The sequence below is a fragment of the Coregonus lavaretus genome, assembly GCF_964263955.1.
Source record: "Coregonus lavaretus genome assembly, chromosome: 38".
NCBI classification, from domain to species: domain Eukaryota; kingdom Metazoa; phylum Chordata; class Actinopteri; order Salmoniformes; family Salmonidae; genus Coregonus; species Coregonus lavaretus.
Genome location: NC_140025.1, coordinates 26,252,992 through 26,270,791, shown reverse-complemented (window position 1 = coordinate 26,270,791; position 17,800 = coordinate 26,252,992). Strand labels below are relative to the sequence as shown.

The window sequence follows — 17,800 nt, the reverse complement described above, 5'->3', positions numbered from 1 at the left end:
CAATGTATAGTTTAAAACAATTGGAACCTATCTTTTAATCCAATTCACTAGTGTGTTTGCTATGCTACTGCTGGGTGTCACGATCGTTGACTGAAGACACGAACCAAGGCGCAGCGTGATAGAAGATCCCACCAAGACTAGTGCAAAACAGGCTGCCTAAGTATGGTCCCCAATCAGAGACAACGAGCTACAGCTGCCTCTGATTGGGAACCACCCTGGCCAACATAGATCAAACGATCTAGAACAAAAACATAGAAAAACTAAACATAGCAAATCCACACCCTGGCTCAACATTTAAGAGTCCCCAGAGCCAGGGCGTGACACTGGGCCAAAGCTTAATTTCAGTACTGTCTGTTTTGTTGTTTAAATGTAGGTGCCTCCCCTGTATCTTTTTATAGCTGGTCATTGTTTAGCTTGCCAGTGGATAGCAGCTGTGTACATATTATAAAAAGAGCAGGTGTTTGAGATACTGCTTAGAAGCAATGGCTGTTAGGCTACTTTAGAAACAAAAGGTCCATAGATTTATTTTTTCCTTTCACCGTGTATGTTGTATTGAAACACGTCTGAGGGTAGATCTTGATTTGCCGTTTGATCTTGAGTGACACTTTCCTCTTCTTATCGCTTTTCGCAAAATGTTGGTCTAGGCTCAATTGTAGCTCTTAATTAGCTTGTTTCGTTTAATATGATGTCCCTATCTATGTAGCACATCCTCCCTTAAGAATACAATCACTCCCTCCTGCAGACTCATGCAGACACTGTACACTCTCCTTGTATCAGAGCATGTGCCTGCACAGATTACTGTGACCCGAAAATAACAAATCTGTCGATACCATAGTAAGTTGTTTCACTGTAGGCTATTTCATTTTTATACTACTCTATTTCAGAGTAGTTACTGAGACTGAATATGAAGATATAATTCACTTTTCACTATTTTAAAATAATCTCTTGACTTATTCAAACTGAGCTTCAATATATTAAGTCAAAGACTTACCCATTCATTTCATTTAAAGTCATAAAATGTGTATATTTCCTGATGTTTAACAGTCATCAATACATCAATACCCATGCTTGAAATATATACATGTTTTACATACCCTATCACAACCCAAAATATGATGGTAGATTACTCTATTCCCCATTTATGTTTTTGTTGTCAGAATACCTGTGTAAACTGTCATTCCTTGAAGCCATAGCTGCTTCTATGAGTTTAAGAGTGGCAACATTTCTCTAGAGACATTTCTCCAGAAACACAACTCCAGATTGTGGTTTTAATGAAGCCTACTTCTAGGGTCAAATAGGAGGGACCACTGTAATTGTTTGGTGGATTCTCTCTTTAAGGAATACCTGGGATAGGATAAATTAATCCTTCTACCCCCCCCCCCCCCCCCCCCCCCAAAAAATAATAATAAATAAATAAATTGTAATGTAAAGTGGTTATCCCACTGGCTGTAGGGTGAATGCACCAATTTGTGGGTTGCTCTGGATAAGAGCGTCTGCCAAATGACGTAAATGTGCCCTTGAGCAAGGCACTTAACCCTAATTGCTCCTGTAAGTCGCTCTGGATAAGAGCGTCTGCTAAATGACTAAAATGTAAAATGTAAAATGTAATTTAGTGAGTTTAAGTGTATGTGACCTTTTGTCCTGTAACTTTGCATGCCAGGCAGCTGTACATTTCAAATTTGAAAACAATTATGACTGTAAACAGTGAATGACTCACTTTTTATTTTAAAATCCTAAAAGATTTCAAGCATTGTTTAGAGAACTTTTGGTCCAATCCTTTTCCCCCATCTAGTGGTTGAATGTTTTTATATTTCAGTATACTGTATACTGAACATAATAATGCACAATGTTTTGCTCTGAGACAGTGGACTGTAAATTGTGTAAGTGTAGCTTAAATCGTGTGTGTGTGTGTGTTTGTGTGTGTGTGTGTGTGTGTGTGTGTGTGTGTGTGTGTGTGTGTGTGTGTGTGTGTGTTGTGGTAGAGTGTAATAATAGGTTGTGTTATGAACTGTTTTATTTTGTATGTAATTGCGTAATCGTGATTGGACCCCAGGAATAAATGTTATGTAATTTTCCACAAAATTCAGATTGCGCATGCGCAATGTTGTAATTTGTTAAACTCCAATGTTTCGTTACAGGAAATGAGTAACATTCCTGTATAAAACGCACATTAGCTTTCAGTCAGTAGCAGCATGGACAAAGTGGTAAGTACTTTTACACTTTCAATTTGATTCCCCATCTATAGCATAGCTGCACGAAGTGACGTTTTCAACTAAAACCACGGAAGTGGGGTACGGAAGAAATGTTTCCCCGTTGAAAGCAGTTCATCCAAGCCTGAATTCAAGAAATAACGACACACATAGTTAGTTTACACTTTTTGTATTATAACTGGATTATAGGTCCCGTCTATCTACCCTGAGTGGGTGAAAACGCGCTTTGGTGATGAAATTTAACTTCCTTACGGTATAAAATACATTTGACCAAGACAAATATGATTATTCATGTTCTGAATCGTTCAGTGTGGTCTTTTTCTAACATATCATTAACATTATTATTAATTTTTTTAAGTCGGATTTCGTAACTTCATGCATCAGATAATAAGCACCGAACTCTGTTGACAGAGCGGTGGCGCTTTCTCGCAGTAACCTTTGAGGTGTGGTGGTCCGCTACAAAGTTGTTTCCGCTGGTCGCAAAAAGCTACATTAACATGAAACCAGCTGAATTAAATGTAAAAGACATTTCACACGGATACGCTTGTTTTTGTACTAAAATATGAAAATATTACATCACGTCATGTCTCAAAATCGATATCTATATTACCTGTATATTGTTTTATGTCCTCCAGATTCGACAAGAAAGATGACGAGTTCAACAGTGAGCCTTAATTCTCGCACAGCATCCAGCCTAGCTGTCACAATGCTATTTACCAGATTTTTGCCCACTTTCTTTCTCTGGCCTCCACTGATTTAGTCACCATAATTTTGGCTATCCCGAAGGGTAAACACTTTTGAATGGATTATGATAGAGACATGGGTTTGTACCATTGGTTTTCCTAGAGGAGTATCTACACAATTAACATACTATTTGACCCATTAGTCAAAAGATGCGTTTTTGACATATATTCATGTAATAGTCCACTCCATTACACTCAAAAGGTACTTCAACTTCAACCAGTGAATGCTAGCGATGGCTAGCTATGCTAGCTATTCTATCAGTCTTTCTTAAAGAGTGTGAGCAAGCTAATAGCACACCCTGGATACACATTTATTTTTATTTTTTAGGGTTATGCAGTACGTTGATAACGATATCACCAAAGTATGTTGTATCATACATTTCAAATGACAATCCCAGCTAATAAGAAAACAGTCATGGTATTTAATTTAAGAGAAGACTGGGTTCAATGGCAGATAGAGAGGTATGGCTGCTGTGAAGGAGGAATGAGGAACTATCAGAGGTCGATGTCCGTGCCGGACGTTGGTGGCGTCATCACGTTTCATTTAATAAAACCCAGCCTTTTCACATTTGGGAAAAAGTCTGTCGTCTGTGACCCGGAAACTGATGTGGTCAAGGAGAATGTCAACTCATTAGTAACCAACGGAAGACGTCTTCCCCTCCTTGATACTCTCCTTTTGGCGAGGATGCACATGTGTACCCTACCCGAGTCCTTCTCGGAAGAGTTTTGAAATCTGCCACACCCCATTTTAATCAGCTATTTTTTTCTCGACGGAGAAAACCATGCAAACATTTAAAAACGTTCTATGTATAAAATGTCTGAGACATCTAGCTAGATTCATTTTAAATCACTTTATACATTTATTTTGGGATTCCATTTGCCTGATAACGCGCGATTGAAGAAGTCTCATTTCATACAAGCGCATTTTCGTCCACTTTCCATCTCCTCGCCGCCTCTCCTTGATTACCTTTGACCTTTGTCAAAAGCCCAGAGAGGACGGCGGAGAGAGCAAGCAGGGGTTGAGCAAATCCAATTGAGAAAGCCCCCCTTGTGTTAATGCTAGAGACTTTCTGTTTATTTGCATGGGCTGCTTCTCATTCCACTGAATCTGCTTGTATCGGCCATTCGCATATGTGGTAGATAAGTGCTTGTCAGTGCCTTTGTTTGCCAGACATGAGAGGACACCGACAAGTTACTTTTCACGAAATCGTCTATCTTGTCCGAATGGTTTGAGCTAAAAACTATCCCCCAAGGCTTAGACTCAGGTTTACAATGAAAAGGGTGCAAAGAAGTTCATGCATGGCATTTATCCGATCTTCTGTTGCATCTCAGTTTTGTCCTATTAGCTGTGAATCAGGGTTGGGCTCAATTCAGAATTTTGGAATTCAGTTCCATTCAACTCATGAGTTGAAATTCACCACACCCTTACACCCTCTATAAAATGTCGAATTTCAGTTTGAGTAACAGGAAGTAGAATTTAATTCAGAGCAATTAAAGATTGTCTATTATATTGACAAGATAGTCAAGTGAACACTCTTAACAATGGAAATGCATGTCCTCAAACATGGAAGACAGGTGGGAGGAGGCTAGATCAGGTGGGACCATTATATCCAATGGGAGGGTAGATGCATGTGTGACCAACAGGCCAAGGAGATAGATAGAGGACCCATCTTTGTATCTGTACCATTATAGAATATGTGACAGCATGGGCAGCAGCAAACTTCTATTCAATCATATAAGTCTCACGTAGCAAATTAGCAATTACATTTTTTGTCGACCAAATTCGACACTTTCATTGACCTCAATACAAAATGTTCTCACTTCTTGGGCTTATATTCTGTGGGCGGAGTAAACCTCTCGCTTTGCCTCTTCCTCTCTGGTGCAACTAAAATAAATTCCATTCAGTTATAAAACATGAGAGTTTCATTGAATCGGACAGATCACACTTCCAGATACCAAAGAATATATCACTTTTCTCTGGAAACAATGTTCATATACTATTTTAACCTTAGCGCTTATAATAGCCAACTAATTATACTTCCACCAAATTTGTTTGGCTTCTTTTTGAAGGCCTCAGGCCAGGGTCAATTTGTGGGTTAAACTAATGTATGCTGGGAAATGTAGTATTTTCCCCATACTGAATGAAACGTAAGTGATAATTAAATATAATAACTTAGAATATTCACATGCAGGTGTTGTTTTCCTTGATCATTCATTTTAAGAGTTTGTCCTGAAAATCTATTGTTTCAACAATATTTTATATGCATGTATATAATGACATGTTTGATGTTTTATGTACAAGTATATTTGCATAGACTACACCCAATATACAGTGCCCTCCACTAATATTGGCACCCTTGGTAAATATGAGCAAAACGGGCTGTGATTTTTTTTTTTGGCTGTTTATCCTCTTGGTCTTTCATTCAAAATATTCACAAAAATTGAATCTTTAATTGAAGTAAAATGATTTTTGATAAATGTGAAATAAATATTTTTCTCCGAAACATGTGTGCCACAATTATTGGCACCCCTTGACATTTTTATGAGTAAAATCTAACTGAAGTATATTCCCATTCATATTTTACATTTTTAAGTTCACCTGAGTGATTAGGAACACTTAAGTGGTAAGCCATGACTTCCTATTTCACTGGGGTATAAATATGAGGTGGCACAAAGGCCAAGCTCCCGTAGTCATCCATCACTATGGGAAATACCCGAGAATACATTAATGATGTGCGACAAAAGGTTGTTGAGCTGCATAAATCATGAAATGGCTATGAGAAAATAGCTCAATGGTTGAAAATGCCCATTTCCACTATCAGGGCAATAATTAAGAAGTTTAAAGCGACTGGAGATGTTAACAATCGGCCTGGAAATGGACGTGTGTTTATATTGACCCCACGCACCGTGAGGAGGATGGTTCGAGTGGCCCAAAAATCTCCAAGGATCACAGCTGGAGAATTGCAGACGTTAGTTGGGTCTTGCGTTCAGAAAGTCTCCAAAACTACGATCAGATGCCACCTACATAACCACAAGTTGTTTGGGAGGGTTGCCATAAAAAAAGCCATTGCTGTCATCAAACAACAAACTCAAGTGCCTACAGTTTGCCAAACGTTATTGAATCTTTCAATGGGACCGGGTTCTATGGTTAGATGAGACCAAAATATAGCTTTTTGGAAACAGACACCAGAGGTGGGGTTGGCGTAGACAGAAAGATAGACATGCAGAAAAGTTCCTCATCCTCACTGTGAAGTATGGTGGTGGATCTTTATGTTGTGGGGCTGTTTTTCTTTCAAAGGCCCTGGACAACTTGTTAGGATACATGGTATCATGGACTCCATCAAGTACCAGCAGATATTAAATCAAAACCTGACTGCCTCTGCTAGGAAGCTTAAACTGGGCCATGGTGGATCTTCCAGCAGGACAATGATCCAAAGCACACCTCAAAATCAACACAAAAATAGTTCACTGACCACAGAATCAAGGTTTTGCCATGGCCATCCCAGTCCCCTGACCTAAACCCCATAGAAAACCTGTGGGATGAGCTGAAGAGGAGAGTCCACAAGCGTAGACCTTGGAATCTGAAGTATCTAGAGAGATTCTGTATGGAGGAATGGTCTCAGATCCCTTGCCATGTGTTCTCCAACCTCATTACGCATTATAGGAGAAGACTCAGAGCTATTATCTTGGCAAAGGGAAGTTGCACAAAGTATTGAATGAAGGAGTGCCAATAATTTTGGCACACATATACAGTGGGGAAAAAAAGTATTTAGTCAGCCACCAATTGTGCAAGTTCTCCCACTTAAAAAGATGAGAGAGGCCTGTAATTTTCATCATAGGTACACGTCAACTATGACAGACAAATTGAGAGAAAAAAAATCCAGAAAATCACATTGTAGGATTTTTTATGAATTTATTTGCAAATTATGGTGGAAAATAAGTATTTGGTCACCTACAAACAAGCAAGATTTCTGGCTCTCACAGACCTGTAACTTCTTCTTTAAGAGGCTCCTCTGTCCTCCACTCGTTACCTGTATTAATGGCACCTGTTTGAACTTGTTATCAGTGTAAAAGACACCTGTCCACAACCTCAAACAGTCACACTCCAAACTCCACTATGGCCAAGACCAAAGAGCTGTCAAAGGACACCAGAAACAAAATTGTAGACCTGCACCAGGCTGGGAAGACTGAATCTGCAATAGGTAAGCAGCTTGGTTTGAAGAAATCAACTGTGGGAGCAATTATTAGGAAATGGAAGACATACAAGACCACTGATAATCTCCCTCGATCTGGGGCTCCACGCAAGATCTCACCCTGTGGGGTTAAAATGATCACAAGAACGGTGAGCAAAAATCCCAGAACCACACGGGGGGACCTAGTGAATGACCTGCAGAGAGCTGGGACCAAAGTAACAAAGCCTACCATCAGTAACACACTACACCGCCAGGGACTCAAATCCTGCAGTGCCAGACGTGTCCCCCTGCTTAAGCCAGAACATGTCCAGGCCAGTCTGAAGTTTGCTAGAGTGCATTTGGATGATCCAGAAGAGGATTGGGAGAATGTCATATGGTCAGATGAAACCAAAATATAACTTTTTGGTAAAAACTCAACTCGTCGTGTTTGGAGGACAAGGAATGCTGAGTTGCATCCAAAGAACACCATACCTACTGTGAAGCATGGGGGTGGAAACATCATGCTTTGGGGCTGTTTTTCTGCAAAGGGACCAGGACGACTGATCCGTGTAAAGGAAAGAATGAATGGGGCCATGTATCGTGAGATTTTGAGTGAAAACCTCCTTCCATCAGCAAGGGCATTGAAGATTAAACGTGGCTGGGTCTTTCAGCATGACAATGATCCCAAACACACCGCCCGGGCAACGAAGGAGTGGCTTCGTAAGAAGCATTTCAAGGTCCTGGAGTGGCCTAGCCAGTCTCCAGATCTCAACCCCATAGAAAATCTTTGGAGGGAGTTGAAAGTCCGTGTTGCCCAGCGACAGCCCCAAAACATCACTCCTCTAGAGGAGATCTGCATGGAGGAATGGGCCAAAATACCAGCAACAGTGTGTGAAAACCTTGTGAAGACTTAAAGAAAACGTTTGACCTGTGTCATTGCCAACAAAGGGTATATAACAAAGTATTGAGAAACTTTTGTTATTGACCAAATACTTATTTTCCACCATAATTTGCAAATAAATTCATAATAAATCCTACAATGTGATTTTCTAGATTTTTTTCCCTCATTTTGTCTGTCATAGTTGACGTGTACCTATGATGATAAATACAGGCCTCTCTCATCTTTTTAAGTGGGAGAACTTGCACAATTGGTGGCTGACTAAATACTTTTTTCCCCCACTGAATTTGAGAAAAATATTTGTTTTATGATAATAATATTTTTTTTCTTTCAATTATTTTACTTTTCTTCAATGTTAGATTTTGGTTAATATTTTTGAATGAAAGACCTAGAAGATAAACAATAAAGAAATGTTTTGCTCACATTTACCAAGTGTGCCAATATTAGTGGAGGGCACTGTAGAATAGAAGAGGCATTTTTATTTCACTGAATTCAATTATATTTCCTTTTAATTCAATTCCTTATCCTGTTTACTACTTTCATTAGAATTCAATTAAAATTCAATAATTTAATTGGAATTGATGAGGCATTCTCCATTCAATTCTGAATTGAGCCCAACCCTGTTTCCTATGGAAGATTGACAGTATAATTTAAAACAACTGATATTCCCATTCAAGTCAGCATTCTCTGATATGTGTGTGGCCCTCCAACCATCTTTGAGGTACCATTTGAAAGTAGAAATGTCTATTGTATTCCCATTTTAGCACATTTACCAGCCAAAACATGACTCCCACCCTATATTCAAGAGCATGCTGAATTGAGCACAACCCTGCTGTGAATCTCTTCTGGGAGAAAATCACAAGTGTATCCCAGTCCAACCCCACAGATTGTGACATCAGCCTGGCTCAGACTGCAATGGAGGATTCTGGCCAACAGGGGGCGACCCTACCAGACACCGAGGGAGAACGTACAGCCCTTACTCAGAGAAGCGAGTGTAAGTACTGTATCTCCTCATGATTTTCATTAGCCTGGACTTACAGTGCATTCGGAAAGTATTCAGACCTCTTTACTTTTTCCACATTTTGTTACGTTACAGCCTTATTCTAAAATGGACTAAATAATTGTTTCCCTTCATCAATCTACACACAATTCCCCATAATGACAAAGCGAAAACAAGATTTTAGACGTTTTAAAAACAGAAATACCTTATTTACATAAGTATTCAGACCCTTTACTATGAGACTCAAAATTGAGATCAGGTGCATCCTGTTTCCATTGATCATCCTTGAGATGTGTCTACAACTTGACTGGAGTCCACCTGTGGTAAATTCAATTGATTGGACATGATTTGGAAAGGCACACACCTGTCTATATAAGGTCCCACAGTTGACAGTGCATGTCAGAGCAAAAACCAAGCCATTAGGTCGAAGGAATTATCGGTAGAGCTCCAAGACAAGATTGTGTTGAGGCACAGATCTGGGGAAGGGTACCAAAACATGTCTGCAGCATTGAAGGTCCCCAAAGAACACAGTGGCCTCCATCATTCTTAAATGTAATTAGTTTGGAACCACCAAGACTCTTCGTAGAGCTGGCCGCCTGGCCAAACTGAGCAATCGAGGGAGAAGGGCCCTGGTCAGGGAGGTGACCAAGAGCCTGATGGTCACTCTGAAAGAGCTCCAGAGTTCCTCTGTGTAGATGTGAGAACCTTCCATAAAGACAACCATCTCTGCAGCACTCCACCAATCAGGCCTTTATGCTAGAGTGGCCAGACGGAAGCCACTCCTCAGTAAAAGGCACATGACAGCCCGCTTGGAGCTTGCCAAAAGGCACCTACAGACTCTCAGACCATGAGAAACAACATTCTCTGGGCTGATGAAACCAAGATTGAAGTCTTTGGCCTGAATTCCAAGCATCACGTCTGGAGGAAATCTGGCACCATTCCTACAGAGAAGCATGGTGGTGGTAACATCATGCTATGGGGATGTTTTTCAGTGGCAGGGACTTGAAGACTAGTCAGGGTCGAGGGAAAGATGAACGGAGCAAAGTACAGAGAGATCCTTGATGAAAACCTGCTCCAGAGCGCTCAGGACCTCAGACTGGGCCGAAGGTTCATCTTCCAACAGGACAGTGACCCTAAGCACACAGTCAAGACAACACAGGAGTGGCTTTGTGACAAGTCTCTGAATGTCCTTGAGTGGCCCAGTCAGAGCCCGGACTTGAACCCGATCGAACATCTCTGGAGAGACCTGAAAATAGCTGTGCAGTGACACTCCCCATCCAACCTGACAGAGCTTGAGAGGATCTTCAGAGAAGAATGGGAGAAACACCCCGAATACAGGTGTGCCAAGCTTGTAGCGGCATACCCAAGAAGACTCAAGACTGTAATCGCTGCCAAAGGTGCTTCAACAAAGTACAGAGTAAAGGGTCTGAATACTTAGAGTATGTAAATGTGACATTAGTTTTTTTATTTTTATAAATGTGCCTAATTTCTGAAACCTGTTTTTGCTTTGTCATTATGTGGTATTGTGTGTAGATTGATCAGGGGGGAAAAAAACGAATTAATCAATTTTAGAATAAGGCTGTAACGTAAAAAACTGTGGAAAAAGTAAAGGGGTCTGAATATTTTCCGAATGCTCTGTATATACTGAATCACAATTGAAGTCGGAGGTTTACATACACTGAGGTTGGAGTCATTAAAACTTGTTTTTCAACCACTCCACAAATTTCTTGTTAACAAATTATAGTTTTGGCAAGTCGGTTAGGACATCTACTTTGTGCATGACACAAGTAATTTTTCCAACAATTGTTTACAGACAGATTATTTCACAATTCCAGTGGGTCAGAAGTTTACATGCACTAAGTTGACTGTGCCTTTAAACAGCTTGGAAAATTCCAGAAAATGATGTCATGGCTTTAGAAGCTTCTCATAGGCTAATTGACATCATTTGAGTCAATTGGAGGTGTACCTGTGGATGTATTTCAAGGCCTATCTTCAAACTCAGTGCCTCTTTGCTTGACATCATGGGAAAATCAAAAGAAATAAGCCAAGACCTCAGAAAAAATGTGTAGACCTCCACAAGTCTGGTTCATCCTTGGGAGCAATTTCCAAACAGCTGAAGGTACCACATTCATCTGTACAAACAATAGTACGCAAGTATAAACACCATGGGACCACGCAGCCGTCATACCGCTCAGGAAGGAGACGCGTTCTGTCTCCTAGAGATTAACGTGCTTTGGTGCGAAAAGTGCAAATCAATCCCAGAACAACAGCAAAGGACCTTGTGAATATGCTGGAGGAAACAGGTACAAAAGTATCTATATCCACAGTAAAACAAGTCCTATATCGACATAACCTGAAAGGCCGCTCAACAAGGAAGAAGCCACTGCTCCAAAACTGCAGTAAAAAAAAACAGACTATGGTTTGCAACTGCACATGGGGACAAAGATCGTACTTTTTGGAGAAATGTCCTCCGGTCTGATGAAACAAAAATAGAACTGTTTGGCCATAATGACCATCGTTATGTTTGGAGGAAAAAAGGGGTTATTGCAAGCCGAAGAACTCCATCCCAACCGTGAAGCACGGGGGTGGCAGCATCATGCTGTTGGGGTGCTTTGCTGCAGGAGGGACTGGTGCACTTCACAAAATAGATGGCATCATGAGGAAGGAAAATTATGTGGATATATTGAAGCAACATCTCAAGACATAAGTGAGGAAGAAAGCTTGGTCGCAAATGGGTCTTCCAAATGCACAATGACCTCATGCATACTTCCAAAGCAAAATAGCTTAAGGACAACAAAGTCAAGGTATTGGAGTGGCCATCACAAAGCCCTGACCTCAATCCTATAGAAAATCTGTGGCCAGAACTGAAAAAGCGTGTGCGAGCAATGAGGCCTACAAACCTGACTCAGTTACACCAGCTCTGTCAGGAGAAATGGGCCAAAATTCACCCAACTTTTTGTGGGAAGCTTGTGGAAGGCTACCCGAAACGTTTGACCCAAGTTAAACAATTTAAAGGCAATGCTACCAAATACTAATTGAGTGTATGTAAACTTCTGACCCACTGGGAATGTGATGAAAGAAATAAAAGCTGAAATAAATCATTCTCTCTACTATTATTGTGACATTTCACATTCTTAAAATAAAGTGGTGATCCTAACTGACTTAAGACAGGGAATTTTTACTAGGATAAAATGTCAGGAATTGTGAAAAACTGAGTTTAAGTGTATTTCTGATAGGCTAATTGACGTCATTTGAGTCAATTGGAGGTGTACCTGCGTATGTAAACTTCCGACTTCAACTGTTGACATTGCTTCAGTAGCTCATCTCGCTGTGCACACAACATTTAGAGCTAAGTTCACTAGAATAGATTTAGTTTCACTCAGAATGTTTCTCTCTTATAGGCATACATACATAAGCATACATGCAAAAAGCCTAAACAATTTAATCTGAATTCCCTGTCTCTCTCTCTCTCTCTTCTCTCTTCTCTCTCTCTCTCTCTCTCTCTCTCTCTCTCTCTCTCTCTCTCTCTCTCTCTCTCTCTCTCTCTCTCTCTCTCTCTCTCTCTCTCTCTCTCTCTCTCTCTCTCTCTCTCTCTCTCTCTCTCTCTCTCTCTCTCTCTCTCTCTCTCTCTCTCTCTCTCTCTCTCTCTCTCTGTGTCCCAGCAGTAAGAGGAGTCAGAGAGAAGCTCCAATCAGAGCTAAGAGGGAGGTGCGCGTCATTGTGTGGTGGAACCCCATCAGGACAAGAAGTGCGGAGCCACTGCCTCACACACGCCTACGTGGAACTCCTCATCACCGAGGGCAATGTCCAATGGCACGACGATAGGCATGCTGCTGCGCGATCCGTAAGGCCACCAACAGATATGCCCACTGCCAATGAGGAAGTAGCAATCAAGCTTGACGACATCTTCAAACCGCCGCTATCTCCGGATCGGCCTCAAGTAAAAACCGTCCTGACAAAGGGACCCGCGGGCTCAGGGAAGACGGCGAGTGTCCAGAAGTTTATTTTGAACTGGGCAGAGGACAGAGCCAATCAGGACGTCGACTTCATGTTTGTCTTTCCCTTCAGTGAACTCAATTGGCTGATAGACCGGCGCTTCAGTCTGAGTGGCCTCATCAGCCACTTCCACTCATCCATGACGTCAGTGAGCGAGACCCCCAGTTTGGACCTGAGTCGGACGAAGATGGTCTTCATCTTGGATGGTTTGGACCAATTCAACTTCCATGTGGACTTTAATAGCTTATCGGTGGAGTCTGACATCAATAAGGAGATGCCTTTGCCCGTCCTCCTAGCAAACCTCATGTGGTGTCAGCTGCTTCTTCCCTCCGCCTACGTCTGGGTGATCACCAGGCCTGCGGCCGCCAGTTTCATCCCCATCGACTTCCTCCCCCAACAACGGTGCTTGACGGAGATACGGGGGTTTGACGACCCCCAGAAGAGGGAGTTCTTTAGAAAGAGGTTTGGCGATCAGAGTCTGGTGCACAAAGCTATCGCCCTAGTCATGAAAGCTATTGCCCTAGAGTCATCACGGAACCTCTGCGTCCTGTGCCAGACACCGTTGTGCTGTGAGATGTTGGCGGCCATTTTAGAAAACACTGAGGAGGGAGAGCGTGTTGAGATAGACACTCTGACGCAACTATACACTCATTTTTTGCTTGTTCTGATCGGTTTATTTAAAGGACGATCTAAATGGTGAACACTCAGAATCAATCAGAGAGGTTGTTCGTAAGCTAGGGAAGCTGGCTTTTCTACAACTGGAGAGAGGAAGTATCATATTCAGCGAGAGCGATGTGAAGGAACACGGAATCGACATCTCCAAAAGTTCCACATTCCACAGGTTGTGTAGCCCGCTCATCGCAGGGTGTGAGATGTACCTGGAGGAAATGTACCGCTTTACGTACACGGGTATTCAAGACTACCTAGCTGCTCTGCACGTGTTTCTCACCTACACAAACAAAAGGAGAAACCTACTACTCCACCGTACTACACTCTTTGGTCGATTGAAAGGGACGTTCAGGAGAGCAACCCTTTTAGACCTCCACAGATGCTCCGTGGACAGGGTTTTACAAAATACGCACGGAACTTATGACCTCTTCCTGTGCTTCCTCCTTGGCCTCTCAACAACACCCAACCAGACTCTCTTAGATCTAGCATGTCTAGGGAAAAGTCTAAAGGTCACAGGCTCAGAGGGGATCACGGAGATCACGGCGGAGTACATCAAGCAGGCAATCAAGGCTGAGCCTTACCCTCAGACCACCCTGGCGCTTTTCCGCGGTCTGCGGGAGCTGGGGGATGCCTCGCTGGGCAGTGAGGTCCGATGCTACCTGGCCTCCGAGTCTGGGGGTTCCTGCTGGAGCCCGACCAATGCTGGGAGCTGGCGGACATGCTTTGGGCAGGAGGGGAGTTGGAGAGGGAAGTGTTTAGGGAGATGGAACGTTTGAGTTGGACGCGCCGGATGAGCATGTGGGGCTTTTGGAGGATGCAGACCGTACTGGGAGACAGACACTGGCAGGTCTACTAGAAAGATATCACTGCTGTATGAATGGTCTTCTAGAGAGACATCAGCACGGACTGTACTGTCACATCTACCAAATTGCCATTGCAGAGACTTTAGAGTTTAGAGAGATGTATAGGTGCATTAGGAAGGTAGGTTTGAGTGTTTTATATGTACAGAGAGAAAAAAAGGGATGATTGCAATCCATGTTTATGGTTCTGAGTAGAGGGTAGTAGTGTCTACAGAAAAACATTGAAATTAATCGATTCTTCAAACAAACAAACTTTATTTGCTTTGTACAAACTGACTTGTCATTCACACGGCAGAAGTCATAGCGCAGTTGAGGTTGGTCATAGTGCCAATGGACTCCAGGTAGAAGTGCCACTTCAGGGCACCTCCCCATTTGTTAGGTACCCTCTTTACCGCCGCCACCCTGAACAGCTCGTAGGGTGGCACCAGCACATTGAGGCCTGAAGAGGAGCGACAGTGGCGCGAGTGCGAGCGGGGCAGCAGGTGCCCGTGGCACGTCCGGATGGTCAGGTCAAAGCTGGAGCTGTACCGCCGCGTGGATGCCAGGACGAAATGCCCGGTGCGCACCTGATCCCCCACCTCCCCTCGCAAGTTGTCCCTGCGCCCGCTGTCAGCGTACACCAGTAGGCAGCCCTTCCCATCCTGCCCCGACTCTGCCTCCACCTCATCCTGCCCCCTCAGGAGCCGCAGGGCGTCGGTCAGCAGGAAGTGGAGAGACTTAAACAGGAAGTACCGGCAGTAGACTTTGGCATTGGGGCCCAGGGATCTGGCATCCACATCGAAGATCAAAGGGAAGGTGCGGTTGTATGTGTTTGTGTAGAGGGTCAGCGCTGTGACATGGAGGTCGGTGAGGTTCGCCACGGTCATATTGCAGCGTTCAGCTTGCGACCAGGCAGTGGAGAAAGAGGGGGTGGCCTGGCGTTCCCTGGTCAGCAGGTCGCCCGCGGTGATGTTCCCCATCATCTCCTCCCTGCACGTCGGGTAGCGGTCGTCCACCGAGCTCAGTTCTATGTTCAACCGCTCCTCGTCACACTGGCACTGACACTGCCGAGGACAGCTATACAGCATTAGAATCATTCTGGCACTGCTGAGGACAGCTTACAGCATTAGAATCATTCTGGCACTGCTGAGGACAGCTATAGAGCATTAGAAATATTATGGCACTGCTGAGGACAGCTATACAATGTTAGAACATTCTGGCACTGCTGAGGAAGCTATACAGTGTTAGAATCATTCTGGCACTGCCGAGGACAGCTATACAATGTTAGAATCATTATGGCACTGCTGAGGACAGCTATACAGTGTTACAATCATTCTGGCACTGCCGAGGACAGCTATACAATGTTAGAATCATTCTGGCACTGCTGAAGACAGCTGTACAGTGTTAGAATATATATACTGTAAATGGTTACATATATAAATATAAAACTCTGGCATCCTGTAAATTCTGTCATCAATATATTCAAATAATATGTACAACTGGGGTCACCCACCTCTGCACTGTTGACTGTGGTGAGCATTGTTGCCAAGAGCAACAGGTCTCCTGTCAAGTATTTCATAATTAATGCAGGTTGACAGCAAAACAACCTGTTGACAGAGTGTTGAAAAATAATCACTGATTTCCTAATAGTGGTATTTTTACAATGAAGCAATATGACTGATGCATCTTGGTCAGTCAGTAATAACTGCTAGAACATGAGGTTGATCACCTAATGTGGAATTGAAATACAAACTAATGTGCATATAATTCAGTTGACTTTCAAATTGACTTTAAAACAGATCATTGAAAAATATTATTATCCATTTGTGTGTGTGTGCCAGCAAATGTGTGTCCTTACCGGATCTCTGTCCTCTCTTTGTCCAGTCCCAGTCCCAGATTGTTTTAGCTGACAGTTTAGGTCTATCCTGTTAAGTCAGGCTCTGACACAAACGGCTTCACAGAAATCACCTTACAATAAATGAATGATTTGACCTTGTCCTGGGTCGGACGCAAGTGTAGACTACCCACAGATGCAAACTCTCTCTTGAAGCCAACCTACTTCACCGGGTGTATCTCAATAGTCTTCAGTGGCTTCCTCTCCTCTGCTTCAAATGCACTGATCTGAAACATGGGATAGGTGAAAGTAATATTGTGGATGTATTTGCTTTCAGCAGTTCTGTTTTTTACCCATGTCAATTCAGATGAAGGAAAGCAGACTATTTAGTTTCAACTACTGTTTGACCCAGCGTGCACTGACCCTCAACTCTACACCCACACATGAATTGGCCAACATTACCCACACTCACTCTCTCCCAATCCTTGTGAGTTGGTTTCCCAAAGGCCAGAAAAAATATATATTGTACATGCCATAACTTAATTAGCAAAATGTTTAAATCGTCGTGTGTATTTTATATGGTGACAGAGTACAAACAGTACCAGTCAGAAGTTTGAACACACCTACTCATTCAAGTTTTTTTTTTTTTTTTTTTTTTTATGTTTACATTGTAAAATAATAGTGAAGACATCAGAGCTATGAAATAACACATATGGAATCATGTAGTAACCAAAAAAGTGTTAAACAAATCAAAATAAATTTTATATTTGAGATTCTTCAAATAACCACCCTTTGCCTTGATGACAGCTTTGCACACTCTTGGCATTCTCTCAAGCAGCTTCATGGGGTAGTAACCTGGAATGCATTTCAGTTACCAGGTGTGCCTTCTTAAAAGTTAATTTGTGGAATTTCTTTCCTTCTTAATGCATTTGAGCCAATCAATTGTGTTGTTCATAATGTTTTGTACACTCAGTGTATGTGTTTAATATTATCATATTAACTAAATTATTGTTTAAAGATTGTGCATTTGACTTGTACATACTACATTAGCTATAATATTACAATTGCACTACTAATTGCCATTCTATTACATCAATAACACCAAAATCAAATGTACTAATTTTGATTATTAAGATATTATATCAATTAGATTTTTGTCAAGAATCTAGGCTAAAGCTATTGCTAACTCAAAAGGACATTTGCATTATATGTTTGTTTAGTGAAAGGATTCTCTCATATTCTCTCATATCCGTTGATTAGTCTGTGAGCAAGGCTTGTCACTCCATGACTGAATACATCCCAAGTAGGGTGAATAATTACAACTGTTAAAGACCACACAATCCTCACTACCCAGATGATTATTTGGCTGTCCTTGTCTCCAGAACCTAAGAACCAACAAGTTTAGAGGGACATTATATTAAGTCTTCAGCATTTAGTAC

At 42.1% G+C, this 17,800-nt stretch overlaps 2 protein-coding genes across 4 annotated transcripts; one reads left to right on the top strand and one right to left on the bottom strand.

Moving 5' to 3' along the window:
* Window positions 1-1,506: 1,506 nt before the first annotated feature.
* LOC311112102 (NACHT, LRR and PYD domains-containing protein 1 homolog) lies at window positions 1,507-14,464 on the top strand (the record flags this gene model as incomplete). Its single annotated transcript, XM_084155078.1, has 4 exons — window positions 1,507-2,204; window positions 8,788-9,017; window positions 12,689-13,690; window positions 14,169-14,464. Exons 2-4 carry the CDS (start codon window positions 8,939-8,941, stop codon window positions 14,462-14,464), a joined length of 1,377 nt encoding a protein of 458 aa, XP_084011204.1. The 5' UTR covers window positions 1,507-2,204; window positions 8,788-8,938.
* A 315-nt stretch (window positions 14,465-14,779) lies between these two features.
* Window positions 14,780-16,966, bottom strand: LOC311112444 (ecto-ADP-ribosyltransferase 4-like). Of its 3 annotated transcripts, none has more exons than XM_084155577.1 (3): window positions 16,386-16,966; window positions 16,041-16,134; window positions 14,780-15,585 (listed from the first exon to the last, which is right to left on the bottom strand). In XM_084155577.1, exons 2-3 carry the CDS (start codon window positions 16,104-16,106, stop codon window positions 14,833-14,835), a joined length of 819 nt encoding a protein of 272 aa, XP_084011703.1. In that variant the 5' UTR covers window positions 16,107-16,134; window positions 16,386-16,966; the 3' UTR covers window positions 14,780-14,832. The 3 variants fall into 3 exon arrangements, with proteins under 3 accessions (XP_084011703.1, XP_084011702.1, XP_084011704.1); XM_084155576.1 differs by having other exon boundaries at window positions 14,780-15,591; window positions 16,386-16,965; XM_084155578.1 differs by lacking the exon at window positions 16,386-16,966 and having other exon boundaries at window positions 14,780-15,631; window positions 16,041-16,105.
* Between the last annotated feature and the right edge of the window lie 834 nt (window positions 16,967-17,800).